The sequence below is a fragment of the Balaenoptera borealis genome, assembly GCF_965194805.1.
Source record: "Balaenoptera borealis genome assembly, chromosome: 11".
Classification (NCBI taxonomy): Eukaryota; Metazoa; Chordata; class Mammalia; order Artiodactyla; family Balaenopteridae; genus Balaenoptera; species Balaenoptera borealis.
Window position 1 is genome coordinate 6,225,381 of NC_138868.1, and position 21,768 is coordinate 6,247,148.

Consider the following 21,768-nt stretch of genomic DNA (forward strand, 5'->3'; position numbering starts at 1 on the left):
CCGCAGGCCTTGATCCCAGCACCCTGCTGGGAGCAAATGAGAAGTGAGGCAAAGGCAAGGAAGAACCACACAAATTGCAAAGATGGTGGTGGTTTCTAATATTTATTTTTCTGGTTATAAAAGTAATACATGAAGAGCACTGGGTTGGGAGAGGTTTTGAGTCCTGCAGGGTGACAGGTCACTTTCTCAGAACCTGCATTGCCTCATCTGGGAAGCCGGATACGGAGCCCTGCCTTGCCCACCCCACAGAGGGCAGTGCAGATCAAATGAGATAACACAGGGGAAGCACTTGGTAAGCTGGAAAGTGCTGTCAAATGGAAGGGCTTAGTGTCACCACCCTCGGCTGAGGTAGCACCAAGGTCCGAGCTCCTGCCCCTCCCCTGGCCCTTAAGACACACACAAAAAGGGGGCCACTTGCAGCCTTGGTTTAATGGAGTGGGGGAAAGGCCGCGCAAATCTGCCTCAAGCCTGGCCAGATGGGGTTTCACTGGGGCACTTCCAGAACCGGGCATCAGCTGTGGCCAGCTGGGTGAGGATCTCCTCCAACTCGGGCCCATCCTCTGGGAAGCGCTCAGAAAAGGATCGGATGAGGCCAGCAGCTGAGGCCTCATACTCAAGAAGCTGTACTTCTGAGCCTGGGGAGGAGATGGAGAAAAAATCAGCAGCAGGAAAAGGTCTTCATAGGGAAACAGAATCATAATCATAATCATAGGAGCAGCTAGTTCTTCCTGAGCTCTTACCATGTGCCAAAAACTGTGCTCAATATTTCTTTATCTAACTGAATCCTTAAAATAATCCTATGAGATAGGAAATATTAAAGGGGGAGTATTCAGTGAATTGCTGCATTCATTCATTCATTCATTCATTCACTTAATAAAGATTTACACCAGTGCCATGTTAGGTAAAACAGACACAGTCCTTGGCCTCCAGGAATTGCCTTATCTCTGTCTACTGTTGGACCCTGGGCAAGTTTCTCAACTTCTCTAAGCCTCAGTTTCCTCATCTGTAAAGTGTGGGCAAGCACAGTGCCTGTTCTCTCAAGAAGCTGTGGTGATTAAATACAATAATGCATTGAGGGAATGCTCACCAGGCGCTAGCTACCACGAGCACCACGACCTCTGAACCTATTACTCATCTGTTAAATGGGGCTGTTCCCAGGGTACCCATCTAACTTATGGGGTGTTCCTGAATACTCGTGGGAAGCACTTCCCTCTAACATCCTTCCACTGCTCTACCCGCTCACAGCACCTTGTTGTGCTCTGTGGCATCATGGGATGGACGCAGCTAAGAGCACAGGCTCTGAGTTCAGATGGCCCAAGTTCAAATCCTGGTCCTGCCACCCACTAACTGTGTGACCTCAAGAAAATACATTCCCTTCTGTGTCTTAGTTTCCAGCTGAAAAATGGGGATAATAACTTCCTCATTGAGTTGTTGGGAGTTGATCCACGGAAAGTTTTCACCCAGACTCTGGCACATGGACGTCCTCAAAAGTTAGCTACCATCATCATCAGCATCCTCATCCTCGTCACCACCACTACCTTGGAAAATCCAACCTGTTCTTCAGGCCTTAAAGTTTTACCCCCCACTTCCTCCCCAGACCCTTCCCTGAGTCCCTCAAAAGTAGAGGTGATCTTCCCTTCTCTAAGTGTTCAGACCACTGTTTGTGTCTCTTGGGCACCCATGAACACTTCCCTTATAAGATCATTTCTCTCTCTGGCTTATTCCTAATGGGCTGTGAACTACTTGAGGTGAGTAGTCCGACCCCAATGCCTGCCCAGGGCTGGACAGTCAGAGCAATGACGATATTGTCCATGTAGTGAGCACTGACTATGTGCCCGGCATGATCCATTCCCTCACTCGTTTGACAGGCACTGAGAGGCTCCTGTGGGCCAGGCCCTGTGCCAGGTGTCAGGGATGTGCTGCTTCTGCTGCCACGGAGATGAGCAGACGAGCAGACAGGAAAATGGCAGAGTGACAGCCGTATGAGGAAGAGGAAGCTGGGTGATAGCTCAGAGGGTGTGCCTGGAGGGCGGGGAGCCGGGGAGAGGGTTGCCAAGGGATGGGGGCCGAACTCCTCTATTTTATTTTTTAAATGAGGTATATTTTCATTGTTATTAATTTTTTCTTTTGGCCACACCACGCATCTTGCGGGGATCTTAGTTCCCTGACCAGGGACTGAACCCGTGCCCTGGCAGTGAAAGCGCCGGGTCTTAACCACTGGGCCACCAGGGAATTCCCCAGAGTACAGTTTAGAATAAACCTTTCAAATGCTTTTTCCTCACCAGGAGGAGGTAATTATTTCATTTAACCCTCACAACTGCCCATGACTATGGTAGTGAGGAGCAAACGCTCTTAATACAAAAGGGCCTTTAATACAAGAGGTACAAGCGCAAGGCAGACAGGGCCAGGGATTCTGGAAACGGCATCATTGCTTGAGGAGGGAGAAGGACCACGGGGATGCTGATCTCCCCCCGGGCTCTGCCGAGTCCTGTTGTCCCCTGGGCTCAACTCAGCCTGCGGGGTGCCACCTCTCTGCCTGAGCTGACCTCACTCCTGGGCCCCCGACAGGCCTGATTCTCCGGTGTGATGCCTGGCCTCCTCACAGGCCCGGGGTCTGCCTGTTCTACTAGCCCCTGCTCTGCTGGCCTGCCTCAAAACTTCTGTTGCCGTCTGAGAAGCAGCATGACCCCGTGTGTGTGGGGGTGGTGGTGGATGCCAAGATGTGGGCCTGAGGTTTGGCATGGGGAGGAGGGCCACGCCAGGTAGCCTTTCCTGAACCCCGGGTTGGTTCCAGGCCTTCTCTGTGCTCCCAGAGGGCCCTGCACGGCCCCCATCAGTGGGGGCTCAGGAGCCCATTACCTTTGAGGCGAGTGTTGGGCTGAACGATGAGCTTCCGGGCTTCCTTACGGAGCAGCACCGTGTCCCTGAGGGAGAGGAAGCACTCGGGGGGCGCATCGGTGACCGCCGCATACCCCTCATACAGGGCCCGGCCTCCGGCCACATCCCCCGTGGACTTCAGCACCTGTGGGAAGACAGGAGTTAGTGCCTATCATGGGCGCCCTCCCGGCATCCACGGGGCTTTGCCAGGGGCTATAGCCAACGGTGCCCAGCCCTGGACTACATCTGCTCTCTCGCAGCTTTCCTGTGCTGAATACGCGAGGAATGTGGATCACATGTTAGCACAGAGTAAGTGCCCATACTAAAGTGAAGCTAATGGTTCTCCTCTGCTTGTCTCACTTGAGCTGTAGACAAGGAAGGTATTATCATCACCCTCTTTTTTTTTTGAACATTTTTAGGGACTTCCCTGGTGGTCGAGTGGCTCAGACTCTGTGCTCCCAATGCAGGGGGCCCAGGTTTGATCCCTGGTCAGGGAGCTAGATCCCACATGCTGCAACTAAGAGTTCGCATGCCGCAACTAAAGGTCCCATGTGCCGCAACTAAGACCCGGTGCAGCCAAATAAATAAATAAATATTGGGCTTCCCTGGTGGCGCGGTGGTTAAGAATCTGCCTGCCAATGCAAGGGACACAGGTTCGAGCCCTGGCCCGGGAAGATCCCACATGCCGCGGAGCAACTAATCCCGTGCGCCACAACTACTGAGGCTGCGCTCTAGAGCCCGCAAGCCACAACTACTGAGCCCACGTGCCACAACTACTGAAGCCTGCGCGCCTAGAGCCCATGCTCCGCAACAAGAGAAACCACGACAATGAGAAGCCCGCTCACCGCAACGAAGAGTAGCCCCCGCTCACCGCAACTAGAGAAAGCCCGTGCACAGCAACGAAGACCCAACGCAGCCAAAAAATAAATAAATAAATTTATTAAAAATATAAATAAATAAATAAATATTAAAAAATAATAATGAAATTAAAAAATAAAAACATTTTTATTTTCACCATGACAAATGTTCAAGCAATTATTCTTAGTGTTCAACAAATACTTTTCCTCGGCTGCATGGCATGTGGGATCTCAGTTCCCCAACCAGGTACTGACCCTGCAGTGGGAGCTCAGAGGCTTAACCACTGGACCGCCAAGGAAGTCCCCACCCTCTTTTTTTAGTAAAACATTTCACACACCCAAAATATATAGTATGTATGTTATAAAGAATAAGACACCTGTACAACCACCACCCAGCTTAAGAGTCAGTCCAATCGCCCCCTCCTTGACGCACCCTGTGGCCTCCCCCATCTGAGGAATCAGCACTCGACTTGGTGCTCATTAGTCCCTTGTTTTCCCTGAGTTTTACTCTCAACCATAAATTTTTGCCCTCATCCTGTGATTTGCTTTTTCTGCTCGAGTTACATCTGAGATTCATCTGTGTTTGTGTGTGTAGTTTAGTTCACCCTTCTCACAGCTGTACATATTCCACTTACAAACACGCCACAGTTTCATCTCTTCCACTGTTGCTGTGTAACCTGTGCTTTTTGCCCTTTGAGGCTGCTGTGGACATCCTGTACGTCTCCTGATGCTCAGAGGCAGGCTTCCCCAGAGAATCAAGGTCTGGAGGTCAAGTGAATGCTCATCCTTAAAGGACGATGCCCACATTGTTTTCCAGAGTTGTTGCACCTGTTTACATTCCCAGAAGCAGGGGATGGCAGTCCGTCCTGCTCGACACACCAGGGTGGCGTTGACAGTTTTTCATTTTGCCAAGCTGGTGGGTGGAAATCTCATGTTGTTTAAGTTGCGCTTTCCTGATGACTAATGAGATGGAATAACATCCCACAAGTTTGTGGGCTACTTATTTTCCTCTTCTGTTCATGAGTTTTGCCTATTTTTCTGTTAGGTTGTATTTTCCTCCCTTTTTTTTTTTTTTTTTTAAAGTTCTTTATATGTTTAGATGCTAACCTTTTGTTAACACATATGTGGTAAATACCCTATCCTAGTTTAAGACTCATCTTCTCACCTTCTTTATGGTAAGTTTTGATGAATAAAAGTTATTATTATTGTTATTATTTTGGCTGCGCCGCATGGCTTGCGGGATCTTAGTTCTCCGACCAGGGATCAAACCCAGGCCCACAGCAGTGGAAGCGCAAAGTCGTAACCACTGGACCACCAGAGAAGTCCCTAAAAGTCATTTTTAATGTAGTTAAAGGGATCGATCTCTTCCTTGATGGCTTGTGCTTCTTGTATGAGGAGAAATTCTCCTCCACCCTGAGGTCATAAAGATATTCTTTTCTCAGTTTAAAACTTTGCCATTCACGTGTAAGCCTTTAATCTCTCTGGGATTGAATTCTGTGTGTGGTATAACGTAGAAATCCAAAGGGTCTCTCCATAAGGAAAATCTATTGTCCCAGGGCCGCTATTAAATGGTCCCTCCTTCCCCAGTGGTCTGCAACGCCACTTCTGTCATATACCAAACAATCAAGCTCTTGGTTCTGTTCCACTGGTCAATTTGTTTATTCCTGCCCCAGTGCCACACTGAATTTAGAAGTCTCAGATTAAAATTTGATATCTGGTGGAACAAGTCCCCAACCTGTTTTGCTTCTAGAGTGTTTTGGCTCTGATTCATGGTCCTTTATGCTTCCATCTAAATTTTACCATCAGCTTGTAGAGTTCCATGAAAAACCCTCTTGGGCCTTTATTCAACCTTGCTGAACTCTTCTTACTTTCAATAATTTATAGATTCTTTTGGCTTGCCTATGTAGACAGTCATATCATCTGCAAAACGATGTTTTTGTTTTTCTTTTTTTTTTTTTAATTTTTTGGCAGCCCACATGGCATACGGGATCTTAGTTCCCCGACCAGGGATAGAACCCGTGTCCCCTGCAGTGGAAGCACAGAGTCCTAACCACTGGACCGCCAGGGAAGTCCCAAAACGATGAGTTTTGTTTCTTCCTTTCTAATGCCTAAACTTTTTACTTGTTTTTCTTGTTTCCTTCTAAAAGCTAGGACCTTCAGTACACTGTTGATCAGAAGTGGAAATAGAAAGTATATTTGTCTTCTTCCTGATTAAAAGGAATGTTCTAGTGTTTCAACAAATGACATTTACTGTACTTTCTTTTTTTGAGACACTCTTATCGGTTAAAGAAATTCTTTTTGACTCTGAGTTTCTTAAACGTTTTTTATCATAAATACATATTGACTTTCAAGAGCTTTTTCTAAATCTATTGAGATGATCATGGTTTTTCTCCTTTAATATGGTGATTTTCATAAATATATTTTATAATGTTAAATAAACATTTCTGGGATTTCTTTCATTTCTGGGATTAAACCCAAACTGATATTTTCTGGATTTGATCTACTAAGATTTTGTTTTAGAATTTTGGCATTTACATTTTCCTTTCCTGAACTATCTTAGATTTTGGTATCAAGATTAAACTGGCAGGGCTTCCCTGGTGGTGCAGTGGTTGAGAGTCTGCCTGCCAATGCAGGGGACACGGGTTCGAGCCCTGGTCTGGGAAGATCCCACATGCCGCGGAGCAACTGGGCCTGTGAACCACAATTACAGAGCCTGCGCGTCTGGAGCCTGTGCTCCGCAACAAGAGAGGCCGCGATAGTGAGAGGCCCACGCACCGCGATGAAGAGTGGCCCCCGCTTGCCACAACTAGAGAAAGCCCTCATACAGAAACGAAGACCCAACACAGCCATAAATAAATAAAAATAAATAAATTTAAAAAAAAAGATTAAACTGGCATCTTACAATGAGGTAGAGAACATTCTCTCTTTTTCTATTGTATGGAAGAGTTTATATAAAATTGATACCATCTGTTACTTGAATATTTCGTAGGATTCATCTGTAAAACTCTGTGGGCTTAGCTTTTTTAAAAAAATTAATTAATTAATTAATTATTTTTGGTTGCGTTGGGTCTTCGTTGCTGTGCGTGGGCTTTCTCTAGTTGCGGCGAGCGGGGGCTACTCTTTGTTGTGGTGCTGCAGGCTTCTCATTGCAGTGGTTTCTCCTGTTGCAGAGCATGGGCTCTAGGCGCACGGGGTTCAGTAGTTGTGGCTTGCGGGCTCTAGAGCGCAGGCTCAGTAGTTGTGGCCCACGGGCTTAGTTGCTCCGCAGCATGTGGGATTTTCCCGGACCAGGGCTCGAACCTGTGTCCCCTGCATTGGCAGGTGGATACTTAACCACTGCGCCACCAGGGAAGTCCTGGCTTAGCATTTTTTGTATGAAGATTTTAGACCACCGATTTAATTTCTGTAATGGCTATAGGATTATTCAAGTTATCTATTCATGAGTCAATTTTAATGTTATTATTTTTTGAGGAATTTGTCCATTCATCCAAGTTAAAAATTTATTACCATAAATTCCTGCTATATTTACAGTTATGTCCCCCTTTAAATTTCTACTCTTATTTTGCCTTCACTTTTTTTTTGGCCATGCAGCATGCGGGATCTTAGTTCCCCGACCAGGGACTGAACCCGGCTGGGCCCCCTGAGATAGAAGCACAGAGTCCTAACCACTGGACCACCAGGGAATTCCCATTCTATGATGTTTCTAGACAGGGGTTCCGCTTGTCATTCTTGGTATTTCTAGAGCTTCCTGGATTTATGAACTGGGTCTTTAATCAGTTCTATAAAATTCTCAGCCATTATCTCTTCTAATATTCCCTCTCTTACCTTTTCTCTCTCCTTTCCTCTTAGAACTTCAGTTTATGTACATTAGACCTTTTCACACTATCCTCCATGTCTCTTAATCTCTCTTTTAAATTTCCTAGCTTTGTGTCTCTGTGCTACATGCTGTATAACTTCCCTTATCTTCAGCTGGATTTAAAACCTGTTTCAGCTGCCTATTTTTAGTTTCAGTGATTATAAAGATTATTGCTAGGAGGTCTATGTGGCTCTCTTCCAAATATCTGACATTTTGTGGCTCTGATCCTTACTTATTTTGCCAATTTGCAGGTGGCAAAGTAGGATTCCTACTAGGGCACCCTCCAGGTAAGCCTCCCCCTCTTAGACCCAGGGTTAGAATGATTTTCCCTAGCTTTGGAGTAATTAAAACCGACTGGGAACTCCTGGGGGAAGGTTAGAGAGAATACCTCACCTTTCTCTCTTCTGCATGATACTTAACACCCAGAATGTGAACACACATTCATCAGGTCGACAGGTTAGACCCCAGGAGCTTAAACCAAAGAGTTGGCAACAGGGGTGCTGACGGGACCCAGGTGTTCACATCATGAACAAGAGAGTAAGGCAGGCAGGCAGTGAACCCAGCAAACTGGAGAGTCATGCCATGTCCAAATGTCCAAGTGTGCAAATGCAGTGGCTGCTGGTCAGTTCCAGCCCATCATTCACGTGGGAATTACGTCTATTGATGTCAGACCTTCCAAGAAGTCAGAAATACACATTTGTATCTCACCTCACCAACTTTTACCATACGGGTGGGCCAAAGCTATGACTGTGTTTGTGACCCATGGCTGAAGCCTTTCCCTATGGAAAAGCCTTCATCTTCCCTGGGGCTGGCTCCTTGCTGTGCTCTTGGCTTTTCCTGGGGGGCTAATAAAAGAAACAGCAACACCAAAAATGCTTCCCTACTGTAGTAGGGAACTACTGCTGCAGACACTGTCCATTCTGCTGAATGACTCCTCTCGTACAGAGACCCACCTGCTTCAATCTCTAGAATGGAATGCTCTGTGTTCACTCACTACTAAGTCACAATTCAGTACTGGCCGAAGATTTGGCAGATTTGACTCCTTTATCAAGTGACTTATTATTATTATTAATAGACTGTTTTGGAATAATTTTAGATTTACAGAAAAGTTGCAAAGATAGTACAGAGAGTTCCCGTGTGCCCCTGGCCCAGTTTTGCCTGTTGTCAACATCTTACAAAATTGGTACATTGGTATTAACTAAACTCTAGACGTTATTTAGATTTCACTAGTTTTCCCACTAATGTCCTTTTTCTATTCCGGAATCTAACCCAAGACACTGCACTGTGTTTTGCATCTAATGATTTTTAATTTCTAATTTTATTCTACTTTAATGGCCAAACACATATCTTTTTAGGAAAAATGCCTTACATCCCTTCTGGAAATAGGTGGGAGTACAATCATAAAGAGGTATTTGCTGAATTGAAGGCTGGGCCTTCTTCAGGTTGAAAAAGCCAGCAGAACCCTGTTCTGATGGAAGGCACTGCCCAGTAAGGAGTGGGTCACCATCAGTGGTCCTCCAGCTTTGTTGAGTGTCAAAATCACCTGGCAGGCTAGTAAACATGCAGGTTCCGGGGCCCCGCACTCAGAATTTCTGAATCAGGAGGTCTGGGGTGGGGCCTTTGAGTCTGTATGTCCTGGGCGACGCTGCTGCTGGTCCCTGGACCACACTTTGTGTCACACTGGCTCAGATAACACGACATTCTATTGCTCAGTTCCACATATACGTTGTTTCATTTAATTCCTATCAGGTGAGGCAGGTGATGTACCTCATTTAACAGATGAGAAAAGTGGAGGCCAGCAAGGCAAAGTATGTTACCCCAATTACACAGCTGGTTAGTACTGGCACCAGAACCCCAAAAGGTCTCCTGACTCTAAACATCCCTACGTGGGAGGCATGTCAGGGCTGCAGTGACCACTGTCCCTCCCTCCTTCACTCACCAAGCTCCAGGCTTCCTCCTTCTGTCTCTCAACCCACCAAGCTCCTTCCAGTCCCAAGACCAGGCTTTACGCTTTGTTTCTTCTGCTATCAGATCTTCTAATAGCTGGTTCCTCCTTGGCACTCAAATTCCAGCTTAAATACCACCTCCTCCAAGAAGCCTTCCCTGTTACAGGGTGGGGAGACAGGGTGAGGCTGGAGGGGGCCTCCAAGGTGAGAGGCCCCTGTTTACCTGGAGTCTCCGCAGGAACCTCTCCAGGGCGGGCTTGCCCACGGTCCGGATCTTGTTGCGGTCAAGGTGGACCTGGGCATCTGGGCGCCCATCGGAGCCTGTGGTGGGAGTGACGGTAACAAGTCCCTCGCCAGCCTCCAGCAAGACCCTCAGGATCACAAACCGGGCCTGCATGTGGGCCTGCCGGGGCCAGAGAAAGGAATCATTTGCAACCCCGAGGCAAGAAGTATCAAGAGCTCATTCCAAGGCCTGATATATCACATGTGCGCACTAACTGTCAATTATTATTGTCGTTTTATTCTTCCCCAGCCTGTGGGTCCTTTTGTGCCTATTCCTCTCCCCTCAAATGCTTCCCTTCTCCTCTCACAAGGGAGGGCAGGCTGCCCTGGTAGACAGGAAGGCCATTTCCAGGCAGGACCCAGAGCCCCATGTTCCCCCTTGTCACCCACCATCCCCTCTGCTGCTCCACAGCCCACCCTCATGACAACAGTTACCCCCAGAGGGCCCCTCGCCACCAGGACCCCGAGCACTTTCTTCTCCACAATCCTGTTTGCATTCAACAGTGGGATCAAGAGGGCACCGTTATCCCCAGTTTACAGATGACAAAACAGAGGCCCAGAGAGGTGATGTGACTTGCTCAGGGTCACACAGCTCGTAGGAGAGAGCAAGGACTAACCCAAGTTTCCTGACTCTAAAATGTGTATTCTTTTTTTTTTTTTAAATAAATTAATTTATTTTAAATTTATTTTTGGCTGTGTTGGGTCTTCGTTGCTGCGCACGGGCTTTCTTTAGTTGCAGTGAGCGGGGGCTACACTTCATTGCGGTGCGCAGGCTTCTCATTGCGGTGGCTTCTCTTGTTGCGGAGCATGGGCTCTAGGCGTGTGGGCTTCAGGAGTTGTGGCACGTGGGCTCAGTAGTTGTGGCTCGCGGGCTCCAGAGCGCAGGCTTGGTAGTTGTGGCACACGGGCTTAGTTGCTCCACGGCATGTGGGATCTTTCTGGACCAGGGCTCGAACCTGTGTCTCCTGCATTGGCAGGCGGATTCTTAACCACTGCGCCACCAGGGAAGTCTCCGTGTGTTCTTTTGATGACACAATATTGCCTCCTCAAAACAGACTTACTTGACTTCTTTTTTTTTTTAATTTTTATTTATTTATGGCTGTGTTGGGTCTTCGTTTCTGTGCGAGGGCTTTCTCCAGTTGTGGCAAGCGGGGGCCACTCTTCATCGCGGTGCGCAGGCCTCTCACTATCGCGGCCTCTCTTCTTGCGGAGCACAGACTCCAGACGCGCAGGCTCAGTAATTGTGGCTCACGGGCCCAGTTGCTCCGCGGCATGTGGGATCTTCCCAGACCAGGGCTCGAATCTGTGTCCCCTGCATTGGCAGGCAGATTCTCAACCACTGCACCACCAGGGAAGCCCACTTGACTTCTTAAAAGATTTCAATTGCTTACCCTGTCTCTAAAGTACATCTCATCACCGAACAGTGTAGCCTAATGGCTCTGGAGGCAGGCTGCTTGGATTTGAATTCTGGTTCGGTTACTTACCAGCAAGTTACTTAATCGCTTTGTGCTTCAATTTCCTCATCTCTAAAATGAGGGTGATTATAGTACCTACCTCCTGGGTTGACACTGGGGACAAATGGGTTAATTCACATAAAGCGCTTAGAACTAAGTGGCACAGAGTAAGTCCTATGCAAGTCATCTGTTAGTGGTCATAGTAAAATCATCTCATCTGATTCACCCTCAAAGGTGGGCAAGGAGATTATTACTCCCATTTCACAGACAGGGACACCGAGACTCACAACAGTGACGTGACTTGCCCTCATATGCAGTGGACTCTGGGATCAACCTAGTTTATGCGCCTCGTAGGTACGGTTGTCCCTTCCCTACACCCAGAATCCTGATCTTGGTCCCCACCTCAGGCTCCTCCCTCCTGAGGGGTCCCCTGGCCCCCACCTGTCTCCAGCTGGAGGCCTCGGGGGTGTAGAACTCCAGAGCAAGCAGCCCGGCCCGAACCATGTTGAGCCAGTTCACGTAGACCACATCTTCTGCATCAGCCCCCTCAAAGCCAAAGATCCTGGGGGCGGGAGGGGAAGTGGCGGGGGGGAGGGGGGTCAGAGGCTACCCGGGCCCTGCCCGCCCCGCCAGCACCCCCTCCATCCACAGAGGAGGCCCACCCCCAGGGCCCAACCCCCCAGGCCTGCTGCTCGTACCCCAGCACTTGGGGGTTGAGGCAGAGGTAGAGGCCCACGCTCTCTGCCCGGCACTCTTCATAGCTGGAGGCGATAGTGCTGAACTTGCTGTCCCAGGTCTCCCCGCTCCGGTACCAGCTCTGAATCTGGGAGGGGAAGCCCAGGAAGCAAGCTTAGGGGTGCCTGCCACTCCCCTGGGCCGCCCCACTCCCAGCACCCCAAGGCTCCGCCGAGGCCACCCTCACCTGCTCCCCTGTCTCTGGGTTGATCACTGTCTCCTGGTCAAAGTTGAATGCTCCTTTCTCATCCTGCAGGAGAAGGGTCATGAACGTGGGCCAGGTGAGGGCAAGGTGCCCCTGCCCCGGGCCAGGCCTTCAGCCCTGGATCCAAGTGGCTCAGAAAGGTGACCGGGAGCAGTGAGTGGACGGCAGGAGCAGCAGGTCCACCGACACACTGCTGCCTCCAGACCTGTCCTGGGACACATCTCGGAGGCCCCGGAGGTAGAAGAACGTGAGGCACCTACCCCTGCACGGAGAGTGACACTGCAGGCCAGATGGGGAGGGACATGCCCAAAGTCACATGAAGACTTGGACTCAGTATCTCCAGAGCCCAGCTGGAGATGTCCCAGTGGGTGGACCAGAAGGCCTGGCCGCTCCTCACCTTCCTGGCCCCTCTGCTGGCAGAGGAGGTCACAGCATGTGACTCTGCCTCAGAAGCATCACCCTCACCGGCCTCTCCATGTGCCAAGTGTCTTTCGTGCACCACCCATTTCACCCTTGCAACCACCCTCTAAGGAACATTCTATTACTACCCCACTTCACAGAGGAGGAAACTAAGGCTCAGAGACTAAGAACCCCAAAGCGGAATCAGAGCACATAATGTCTGTGCACACTGTCTCTTAACAATAACACCCATTTTCAGAGGGCCTATCGAGTGCCAAGCAAATCCCAGGGCTTTGCCTTTATTCCTCACAAAAGCCATACAGTAGGAGTCAGGAACCCCATTTTACAGATGGGCCAACTGAGGCTCAGGGAGGGGAACTGTCTTGTGCAAGGCCACCGAGGGGCCACACGTGTCCCCGCTTCCCTGGGACTTCAAAGCCTGGACAAAGCCTAATGCCAAGCTGCTCCCCCATCAGCTGCTCTCTGGATCCTCCTGACTTGCAGGCCCAGCCCGTCCCCATTCGGGGAGGCAGCCCCACCCCACAAGGAGCAGGCCCAACCCTGCACTCTCTGACAGCCCTGCCCCACCCACCCCCAGTCATGTCATCCATGCAGCTCCGGGCTGGGGGTCCACAGTGGGCTCTTCCCGGCCTGCCAGAAAGGCTGCCTGTCTTCTCATATTCCCTGAGTGGGTGTTGAGGGGGCTCCAGCCACTCTGGCTGGCCAGGAGGAAGGGGCAGCTCCGGGGAGAAAGGGCCCCTACAATACCTGGAAAGGTACAGGCTCCGGGGAACAGCAGTGCAAAGACAGACAGTGCTGCAGCCTCAGGACTAGGGGCTCCAGACACTGCCCCCTCCCGGCCTCTCTAGCCCTGGGGCTGCCTGGGTCACACCCTCAGGGCAGGCTTCCCTGGCCTGAGCCAAGCAATTCTTCCTGTGGGGGGACCTTAGCTGGACGGTCCTGCAGGTCCCACTCAATCCTGGGACATCTTGGGGGAGGCTGAGACACTGAGGGCCAAGACTGGAGCCCCTGAGGGGCTGACTGTGGAGGAGGGGAGCCGTAGGCCTGGCTCTGCGGAGGCTCCTGCGGGCACCAGGGCCAGCCCCGTGTTCTTACCTGCACAAAGAGCTTGCCGCTGCCGTGGCCCAGCAGCTCGTGCAGCCCCACCTGCACGTCAAATGAGGGTCCCTTCCAGCGGATGTACAGGTCCTGCCGAGACAAGCAGAGACCCACGCTGCCCACTGTCCCACCACGGCCACACGGCCTGCCCACACTCCCCGTGCCAGGCCGAGGGCCCATCGTGATGCACACATTTGCTAAAGGCCTACTACGCTGGGCGCCACAAAGCCCATCCCATCCTTGCAGCAACCCGCGAAGAAGGGGCTGCCTCCACTGTTTGCCAGCTGGGGAAACAGGCTCCAAAGACACAAGGTCAAAGGTCACAAGCAGGGAAGCAGCAGAGCCAGGCCCGAAGCCGTGTTCTTTCCTCTCCTCTGCACTGGCCTGTCCGCCTTCCTGCATCAGCCGAGGTCAGGCCAGGCCCAGCGCCGGCCCTCGGGCTGCCGGTGCCCACCTTGTCCTCCTCCTCCAGGAAGGTGAGCTTCTCCCGCTGCGTGGCGTAGGCCACGGCCAGCACGTTCCCCAGCGACACGTTCTTAAAGCCTTCCGTCTGCCTTAGGTCGTCATCTGGAGAAGGTGGGGGCGGGGACCAGGGAGAAGGGGCAAAGGTCAAGGGTCACAGACGAGGAGTCTGGACAAGAGGGGCAGGCCGGGGTGGTGAGCGGAGCAGGGTGATTTGTGGCCAGGGTGAGTGTGTGGAGGCGGAGGGTGCGACTCTCAGTGGGGTCTCCTGGGGGTTTGGGCCATCCTGTTGTGTTCGAGGGGCAGGGCCCGCGGAAGCTCACAGTTGGGGATGTTGATGCCGGCAGGGATGCCGGAGCCGGCGAAGGTGAGAACATCCAGGGAGGTGAAGTCGGGGGTGAGGAACTTGTCCTTCTCGAAGGCTGGGGGCCAGGGAAGCTCCTTCAACAGCTGCTCCGCACTTGCCACCAGCCACTCAAACTTGGCACTCATGGCCTTGTTCACCATGGCCACGAAGCCTGTGGGGGGAGAGAGTGGGCTGTGGGTTGGCAGGGTTTGGAAGGGATCCCACACCCTCCTCAACCCCTCTAACCCTCCAGCCGTCACGCAGGTATTGAACGCCTGCTGTGCACAGTGACCCTGTGCTGGCCACTCAGGGGAACAGTGACCCAGGCCCGGGCCCTGCCTCCACGAGGTCACTGTTTTGGGATGGGTGGGATACAGAGAGAAGGCTTTGCTGGGTAACGCCTGAAGTGGATCTTAAAGGAGATTGTGGGGAGTACACAGGGGATGATGGGGAAAGGATCAGATGCCCAGTGGAAGGGATGGCGTGAACAAAAAAAGATGCTCTCGTTTTGGGGGGAACTGTGAGCTGTCCTGCGTGGCTAGCGCACCTGGCTTATGCGGTGGTGAGTGAGGCTGCTGCACAGGCGGCTGGGGCTGATCCGTTCAGATTCGGTGCAGTAGAGTTCCTGGCTCAAAGCAGTGTTTCCAAAATTGTACTCCATAGAACACATTTTCTATGAGAGCCTTCATAAAGAAAGAGCTCCCTGGTCAGATAAGTTTGGGCAACACTATACACTCTACCTCCATCTTCTTAAAGGTTCCCAATGCACATCTGCACGTTAAAGGTACTGAAGAGTCCTGCAAGCAGAGACTCCCTGCTGCTCAGCAACAAATCCTTCTTGATGTAATTCCTGCTAACCCTGCAGGGACTATGCCCTGGGAAGGCCTGACCTAGACTGAGGAAGGGGTCAACCTTAACCTGGCCAAGGGATGGGCTTGGCAATGCCTCCCCATCTGGATTCTTTCTGTCTGATGAAATCATCACACCAGGGCAGGAAGAGAGGATGACTAAAATAGCAAAGAAGGAAAAGCAACCTAAATAAATGTCCAATGATTGGGGATTATTAAATAAATCAGGGGGCAGCTATGTGATGGCATGCCATGCAGCTGTTAGATATGTAGTACAATATCAAATGTTGTGGGAAATTATTTATGATATATTGTGAATACTATACACCTATTAAAAAGAATGTTGTAGGTCTATATGTACCGATAGGAAAAATATCCACTATACATGATTAAGTGAAAAAAAGCAAGTGGCAGAACAATACATAGAATATAATCTCAGTTACCTGGATGAGTTAAAAGGAATGCATGGGGACTTCCCTGGTGGCGCAGTGGTTAAGAATCCGCCTGCCAATGCAGGGGACATGGGTTCGAGCCCTGGTCCGGGAAGATCCCACATGCCTCGAAGCAACTAAGCCCGCGCGTCACAACTACTGAGACCACATGCCACAATTACCGAAGCCCGCGCACCAAGAGCCCGTGCTCCACAACAAGAGAAGCCACCGCAATGAAAAGCCTGCGTGCCACAACAAAGACCCAACGCAGCCAAAAATAAATAAATTTATAAAAAAAAAAAAAAAAAGAATGTGTGTGTGTGTGTGTGTGTGTGTGTGTGTGTGTGTGAATGCTTTGACAAAGGCCTGGAAGGACCTGTACTCGACTGCGAACTGTGGTGATCTCAGGAGGGGTGTGACATAGGAGAGGGTAGTAAAGGAGGGATTTCACATTTTATCCTACATACGTCTGTACTGTTCCAATTACTTGCAACAAACGCAGATTTTAAATCACACACACACGTTTTTAAGCATAGCACTATATAAAAACAGAAGACAAAAAGTACATTCCAAATTTTAACCTTGGGGTGGGTACAATCACAGTTGATTTATTTTGGTCTGTATTTTCATAATTTTTGAACATGAACAGAGACTACTTTTCTAATAATCACAATGAGTTATGTAAAAGGGGGGGACCTCTGAGACTGAGGCTGCTGAGGAGGCCCTGGGGTCTTGGCCCTCAGAGCAGGCCTGGCAAATCAGGACCCAGGCAGGAAAGCTGTGAGTGTGCACACCTGTCTCACCCTCCGGCCCCTGCACTGCCTGCCCCTTACGCCTTGTCCCTGGGCCTGGATCTCTGGGCTCAGATCCAAGTCCTCACGGGCTGTCGGGGCTTTCCTCTCTCCTCCAAGGCTAATCTCGTGGGCTTTTGGCAGCTGGATGCTCCGGACTCTACATCCAGGGGCTGGGGAGGATAAAGCTTGGCAGAAACAAGTCCAAATCCTCAGGCTGGATGCCCTGCCCTGCACTAGTGGGTCCCATGGGGGCTTGGGCACAAGGGCCGAGGCAGCCTGCCACCTGCCCTGAGATGACAGCAGCCGAGTCAAGTTCACAGTCTCAGGGTTAATTCTGCTCCCATCAACCCAGCCCCGTTTCCGTGCCTGGCGTTGTGCTGAGCCGTCTGCATATAATACCTCACTTCCCACGACACCCGAAAAGCAGTGACGGATGCGCAGAGGTGGGGTTAAGTGGCTCAAGGTCACACAGCCATTAAGGGACAAAGCTGGAGCCTATGCCTGGACCAGACACGAGAGGCAGCACAGCAAAGTGGCTCAGAGACAAGGTGCCTGGGCTAGGCCACCCACCACCTGTGCCTCAGTTCCCACATCTGTGAAGTGAGGAGAGACGTTCTCATAGGATGACGGTGTCAAAATGAGCTAGGTGTCCAGTACATGACAAATCATCAATGGCTGTTGTCATTGTTATTATTACTGCTGAGGGAGGGGCGGGGAGGGGAGAGTCCTCAGGGGACAAGGGTAAGGGTTTCCATCTGACCACCCACCTCCCAGAAGTTACCTTCAAACTCTCCGCGGGAGCCAAAGGGGTCTCGGTAGCTCTCGATGAACCCGATGTAACTGGGGGAGAGAAGGGCTGAGATGGAGGCGGGGTGGGCGGGAGGGGGCAGGGGGGGGGGATGAAGGCTGGTGCCTCACCTCTCCACGATGGGGCCTTTGTCCTGGATCCAGAAGCGAGAGCCCTTCTTGTGGGCCTCGATAGAGCCGTGGGTGAAGCTTTCTATGTACTGGGCCAGCATCTGCTCCTGGTGGCTTGTGGCCGCATAGGCCTGGGGGTGAGCAAGGGTTGGTCAGCCTCAGGCCACCCACCCATCCCCATACCCGCTTTTGCTGCCTAGAGGGGCCTGGAGATGCACTTCAGCCCCTAGCCAGCCCTACCTTGGCTTTTTCCAGGTGCTCCACCACCTTCTGGAGGATGGGTGCATAGTCTCCCCGTGTCACCCGGAAATTGCTTCCCTGGAATTCATAGCTCTTCAGCTTGGAATTCATTTCAGAGTCCAGAATAGGCTCTGAGGGAAAAAGGATGGCTCAGGGAAAAGGCTAATATAAGACACCCCAGCAAGCTTCTCGCTGTGACACTCTTTTACTCTAAGATCTTCGATGGCTCCCCACTGCCCAAAGAAATTAGTATAAACTTTCATCTTCAAAAATATAGACATTGGGTTGGCCAAAAGGTCGTTTGGCTTTTTCTGTACCACCTTACAGAAAAAGCCAAACGAACTGTTTGGCCAACCCAATGTTATGTTACATGAAACGTTCTAAGTGATTTACATGTTAACTCATTTGAGGCTTGCGTCAGCTCTGTGGGGAGAGGGAAATTATTATCTCTATTCTACAGATGGGGAAGCTAAGGCACCGACAGGTTAAGTCAGTTTTTGAAGGTCACACAGCAGCAAGTAGCAGAGTCGGATTCAAACCCAGTGTGGCAGATTGTATTTAAAAAGCTAGCCATACCCTACATGTAATCACAAGAGTCCTTATAAGGAGGAGACAGGAGGGTGAAGGGAGGTAGATGTGATGAGAGAAGAAAGAAGGGGGAGAGATGTGAGGAAAGGGCCACAAGCCGAGGAATGCACAGGCAGCTTCTAGAAGCAGAAAGAGGCAAGGAAACAGATCTCCCCTGAAGGCTCCAGAAGGAACTGGAGTCTTCTTTTAGACTTTGGACCTCCAGAACCATAACAGAATAAATTTGTGTTGTTTTATGCCATTAAATTTGTGGTGATTTGTTACAGAAGCAATAGGATATTTTTTTAAAAAGGATTTTATTTTTTTCGCTGTGTTGGGTCTTTGTTGCTGTACGTGGGCTTTCTCTAGTTGTGGTGAGCCTTCGTTGCGGTGCGCGGGCTTCTCATTGCAGTGGCTTCTCTTGTTGCAGAGCATGGGCTCTAGGCGCGTGGGCTTCAGTAGCTGTGGCTCACGGGCTCTAGAGCGCGGGCTCAGTAGCTGTGGCGCACGGGCTTAGTTGCTCCGTGGCATGTGGGATCTTCCCGGACCAGGGCTCGAACCTGTGTCCCCTGCATTGGCAGGCAGATTCTTAATCACTGCGCCACCAGGAAGTCCGTAATGGGATATTAACACTGTTGTATTTTGCCTGTTGTCTCTGATCCATACAACATACTTCTAGCTTATATTTAAAAAAAAAAAAAAGATGGCCACAGTATCTCCCATCTCCCAAAGTGATTTCTCCTATCAGGACGTCTCCTCTTGAAGCGGGGCAGGCAGGCTTGTGGCTACAGCAGAAGTGACGCCATGTGACTGCCGAGGCTAGGTCATAAACGGCGACACAGCGTCTGCCGGGCTCTCTTGGGGTGTTCGCTCTGGAGCCCAGCCACCATGAGCAGTATGGAGATGCTGTGTGAGGTGTTTTGCTTGACAGCCCCAGCTGAGGTCCCAGCCAACAGCTAACGTCTAGCACTGGACGTGTGAGTCGGTGAGCAGGCAGCGGATCCAGCCCCTAGCTGTTGAGTCACGCCCCACCTCTCAGTCTTCCCAGCTGAGGCCTCAGACATTGTCAGCCAGAGGCATGCTGTTCCTAGCGGGCCCCATCCAAACTCCTGACCCACAGAGCCCGGGAGCATGAAAAAAGCATGAATTTTTACATCACTAAATAAGTGGGGGTGTTTGTTACGTCAGGCAGCCTGGATCCAGAGCCACACTCTTAACCGCTGTCCTCTGCTGCATCCTATAGGCCCAGCTCATATCCCCGTGCGATCTCCTCCTATTCCCTTGAGCCCTTATCCTCTTCCCTAGTCAAATCGAACCACGTACGTGCTGATCCCTAAACTTTCCCACCACCTTGCTTTGGCTCATGATGTTCCCTCCACCAGAAGTGTTGTTCCCGACCTGTCCTCCTTTGCTTGGTATCTGAGGATCAACCAAGGCCCAGCTGCTGGGAAGGCACCGGTGAATGAAACACAAGAGTTCCTCCTCTCAAGGAGCTTGAAGTCAACAGAAAAATAACTGGGAAATTACTGGGCGTGCTGATGAGCAAAGAGGCTGTGGGAAGACAGGGAAAGGTCCTGGGAAGGTGAGGTCCAAGCTTGGCCTACAGGACGATTAGGGTTCCTCAGTGGAACACCTAGAGGGGAGGGAGGACATTCCAAGCGGGAATGGGGAACAGACCGTGCAAAGGCCTGGAGGGGGTAGGTGAGAACATGGGGTTTTCAGGGAATTGGAAGCTGCTGAGCGTGGCTGCAGCCCAGAGTCTAAGTGGGAGGCTGGGGCTGGGAGGTGGGAGCTGGGTGGGGAAGGGAGGGCCGGGTTACAAAGGTCCTCACAGGGGCCTGGATGCTTCTCTTAATGCTGCATCTGTATCCCCCTCACCTGGTAACAGACTCCAGTTTTCTTTTGAGAACCACCCCCTCACAACCACCCCGAGTCCAGGTGGTGGGTCCACCTGGCTGTGAGTCCACCTGGCTGTGAGGTAGGCTTGGGACCAGCGTCCCTTAACCACAAGGACTGGTTCACAGGTAAACAGGGGACGCGAAACAGAGAAACTTGAGCCACTCCCAGACGTTAAGACACTACTTCGGGGAGAAAAGGGCTCTCTTGGCTGGAATGACCCAGCTGGTGGCTATCAGGCTGTGTGTTTTGGTTGACAGCCCCAGCTGAGGTCCCAGCCAACAGCTAACATCTACCACTGGACGTGTAGATGGGAGCAGCCTGCTGTGGGTGAAGTCAAAGAGAGCTGAGCCAAGAGACAGAGAGAGAAATTTCTGAGAATATTGTCTGAGCAGCTGGATCCAGCCGTGCCTGAAGCTATTGTATTCTGGGCTTCTTAATTACTCAAGCCTATGAAGTCCACTTTGCTATAGGCAAATTTGAAATAGGTTTCCTCACTTATAACCAAGAAATTCCAAATGATGGAGCCCTTAGAAGTGCATCTGGGCTTTGCCTTGAAGGTACTTTGGGAGATATTTAGGAAGTGGATTTTAGTAAGTTCACCACCCCCACCTTTCTGTATTCTCCCCAACCTCCAAGACACACGTGGTCACCTTTTCCATTAAGCCTTCACTGAGGTGCAGTTTGGATTTCTCCTCTAGGCTGTCATGGGACATATGGTCCAGCCTCTACTTCCATTGTTTACATGGATTGTTGTCTTCTGCACCACTGCCTGGAGGATGGGGACCATGGCCAACACATGGCCCGTCAGAGGCTTGCAGCAGTGATGTTCGCCAAGTGGAACGAAGGCCCTTCCCCTGCCCTCGTGCCTCCGCTTAGCTTTACATCACCACCAGCACCGGGGCTGGGGGTGCTCACCTCACAGGAACACCATTTGCTGAGCACTAGGGCTTGCACCTAGCAAGCCTTCGATCAACATCTGCCATAACTATTACAACTGTGGTTACTCCCTGCAGCTACCGTAGTCGGCTAACCCCTGTCCTGGGTTCTGGCCCCCTCCACGTTGGTCCAGGAACACAGGAAGGAGGAGAAGGGGCGTGAGCTCACCTGTGCTCAGCACAGAAGCCAACCGCACCTCGTAGCAGGGCTTCCCATCCTGGCCGACCTCCTTGAAGAGCCGTGTGTTGTAGGCACTGAGGTTCTGGAAAAGACCAGGGCAGGGGTTTGGGGGAGAGTAAGTCCAGAGCGGGCTGTGGGGTGGGGGGGAGGGAAAGTGGGTCACACCAGGGAGAGAAGATACACAGGTAAAGCAGTCCAGGGCCTCCGGTGGACCTGCCTGAGTTGTCTGCGAGGGGAGAGAGCAGGGTGGGCAGGCCAGGGCAGACTCCCGCTCTGCTCAGTACACTGAGCGCTAACTTTTACTAAGCGCGGTGCAAGACACTTCGTGACCTCAGCTAACCCGGGGTACAGGAGGCAGGTCCCATTCCACAGATAAGGAAATGTCGCTGTGTGGCTGAGCTGGGAGGTGAAAGAGAC

The 21,768-nt window shown here is 51.1% G+C and overlaps 1 protein-coding gene across 8 annotated transcripts in view; it reads right to left on the bottom strand.

Annotated features, from left to right (window-relative positions):
- Positions 1–86: 86 nt before the first annotated feature.
- Positions 87–21,768, bottom strand: part of DPP3 (dipeptidyl peptidase 3) — a 33,880-nt gene continuing 12,198 nt past the window's right edge. For 4 of the 8 annotated variants that reach the window (XM_082340811.1, XM_082340812.1, XM_082340813.1 and 1 more), the window contains exons 6-18: positions 21,340–21,433; positions 17,770–17,900; positions 17,530–17,660; positions 17,393–17,451; positions 14,516–14,710; positions 14,185–14,297; positions 13,728–13,820; positions 12,195–12,257; positions 11,971–12,095; positions 11,675–11,834; positions 9,760–9,939; positions 2,860–3,022; positions 87–635 (exon numbers count right to left, since the gene is read on the bottom strand). In XM_082340811.1, the coding sequence (XP_082196937.1) occupies positions 463–635; positions 2,860–3,022; positions 9,760–9,939; positions 11,675–11,834; positions 11,971–12,095; positions 12,195–12,257; positions 13,728–13,820; positions 14,185–14,297; positions 14,516–14,710; positions 17,393–17,451; positions 17,530–17,660; positions 17,770–17,900; positions 21,340–21,433 (1,680 nt within the window). In that variant the 3' untranslated portion in view covers positions 87–462. The remainder of the gene's footprint in view (positions 636–2,859; positions 3,023–9,759; positions 9,940–11,674; positions 11,835–11,970; positions 12,096–12,194; positions 12,258–13,727; positions 13,821–14,184; positions 14,298–14,515; positions 14,711–17,392; positions 17,452–17,529; positions 17,661–17,769; positions 17,901–21,339; positions 21,434–21,768) is intronic. The other 4 variants (XM_082340810.1, XM_082340817.1, XM_082340816.1 and 1 more) reach the window with 2 other exon arrangements.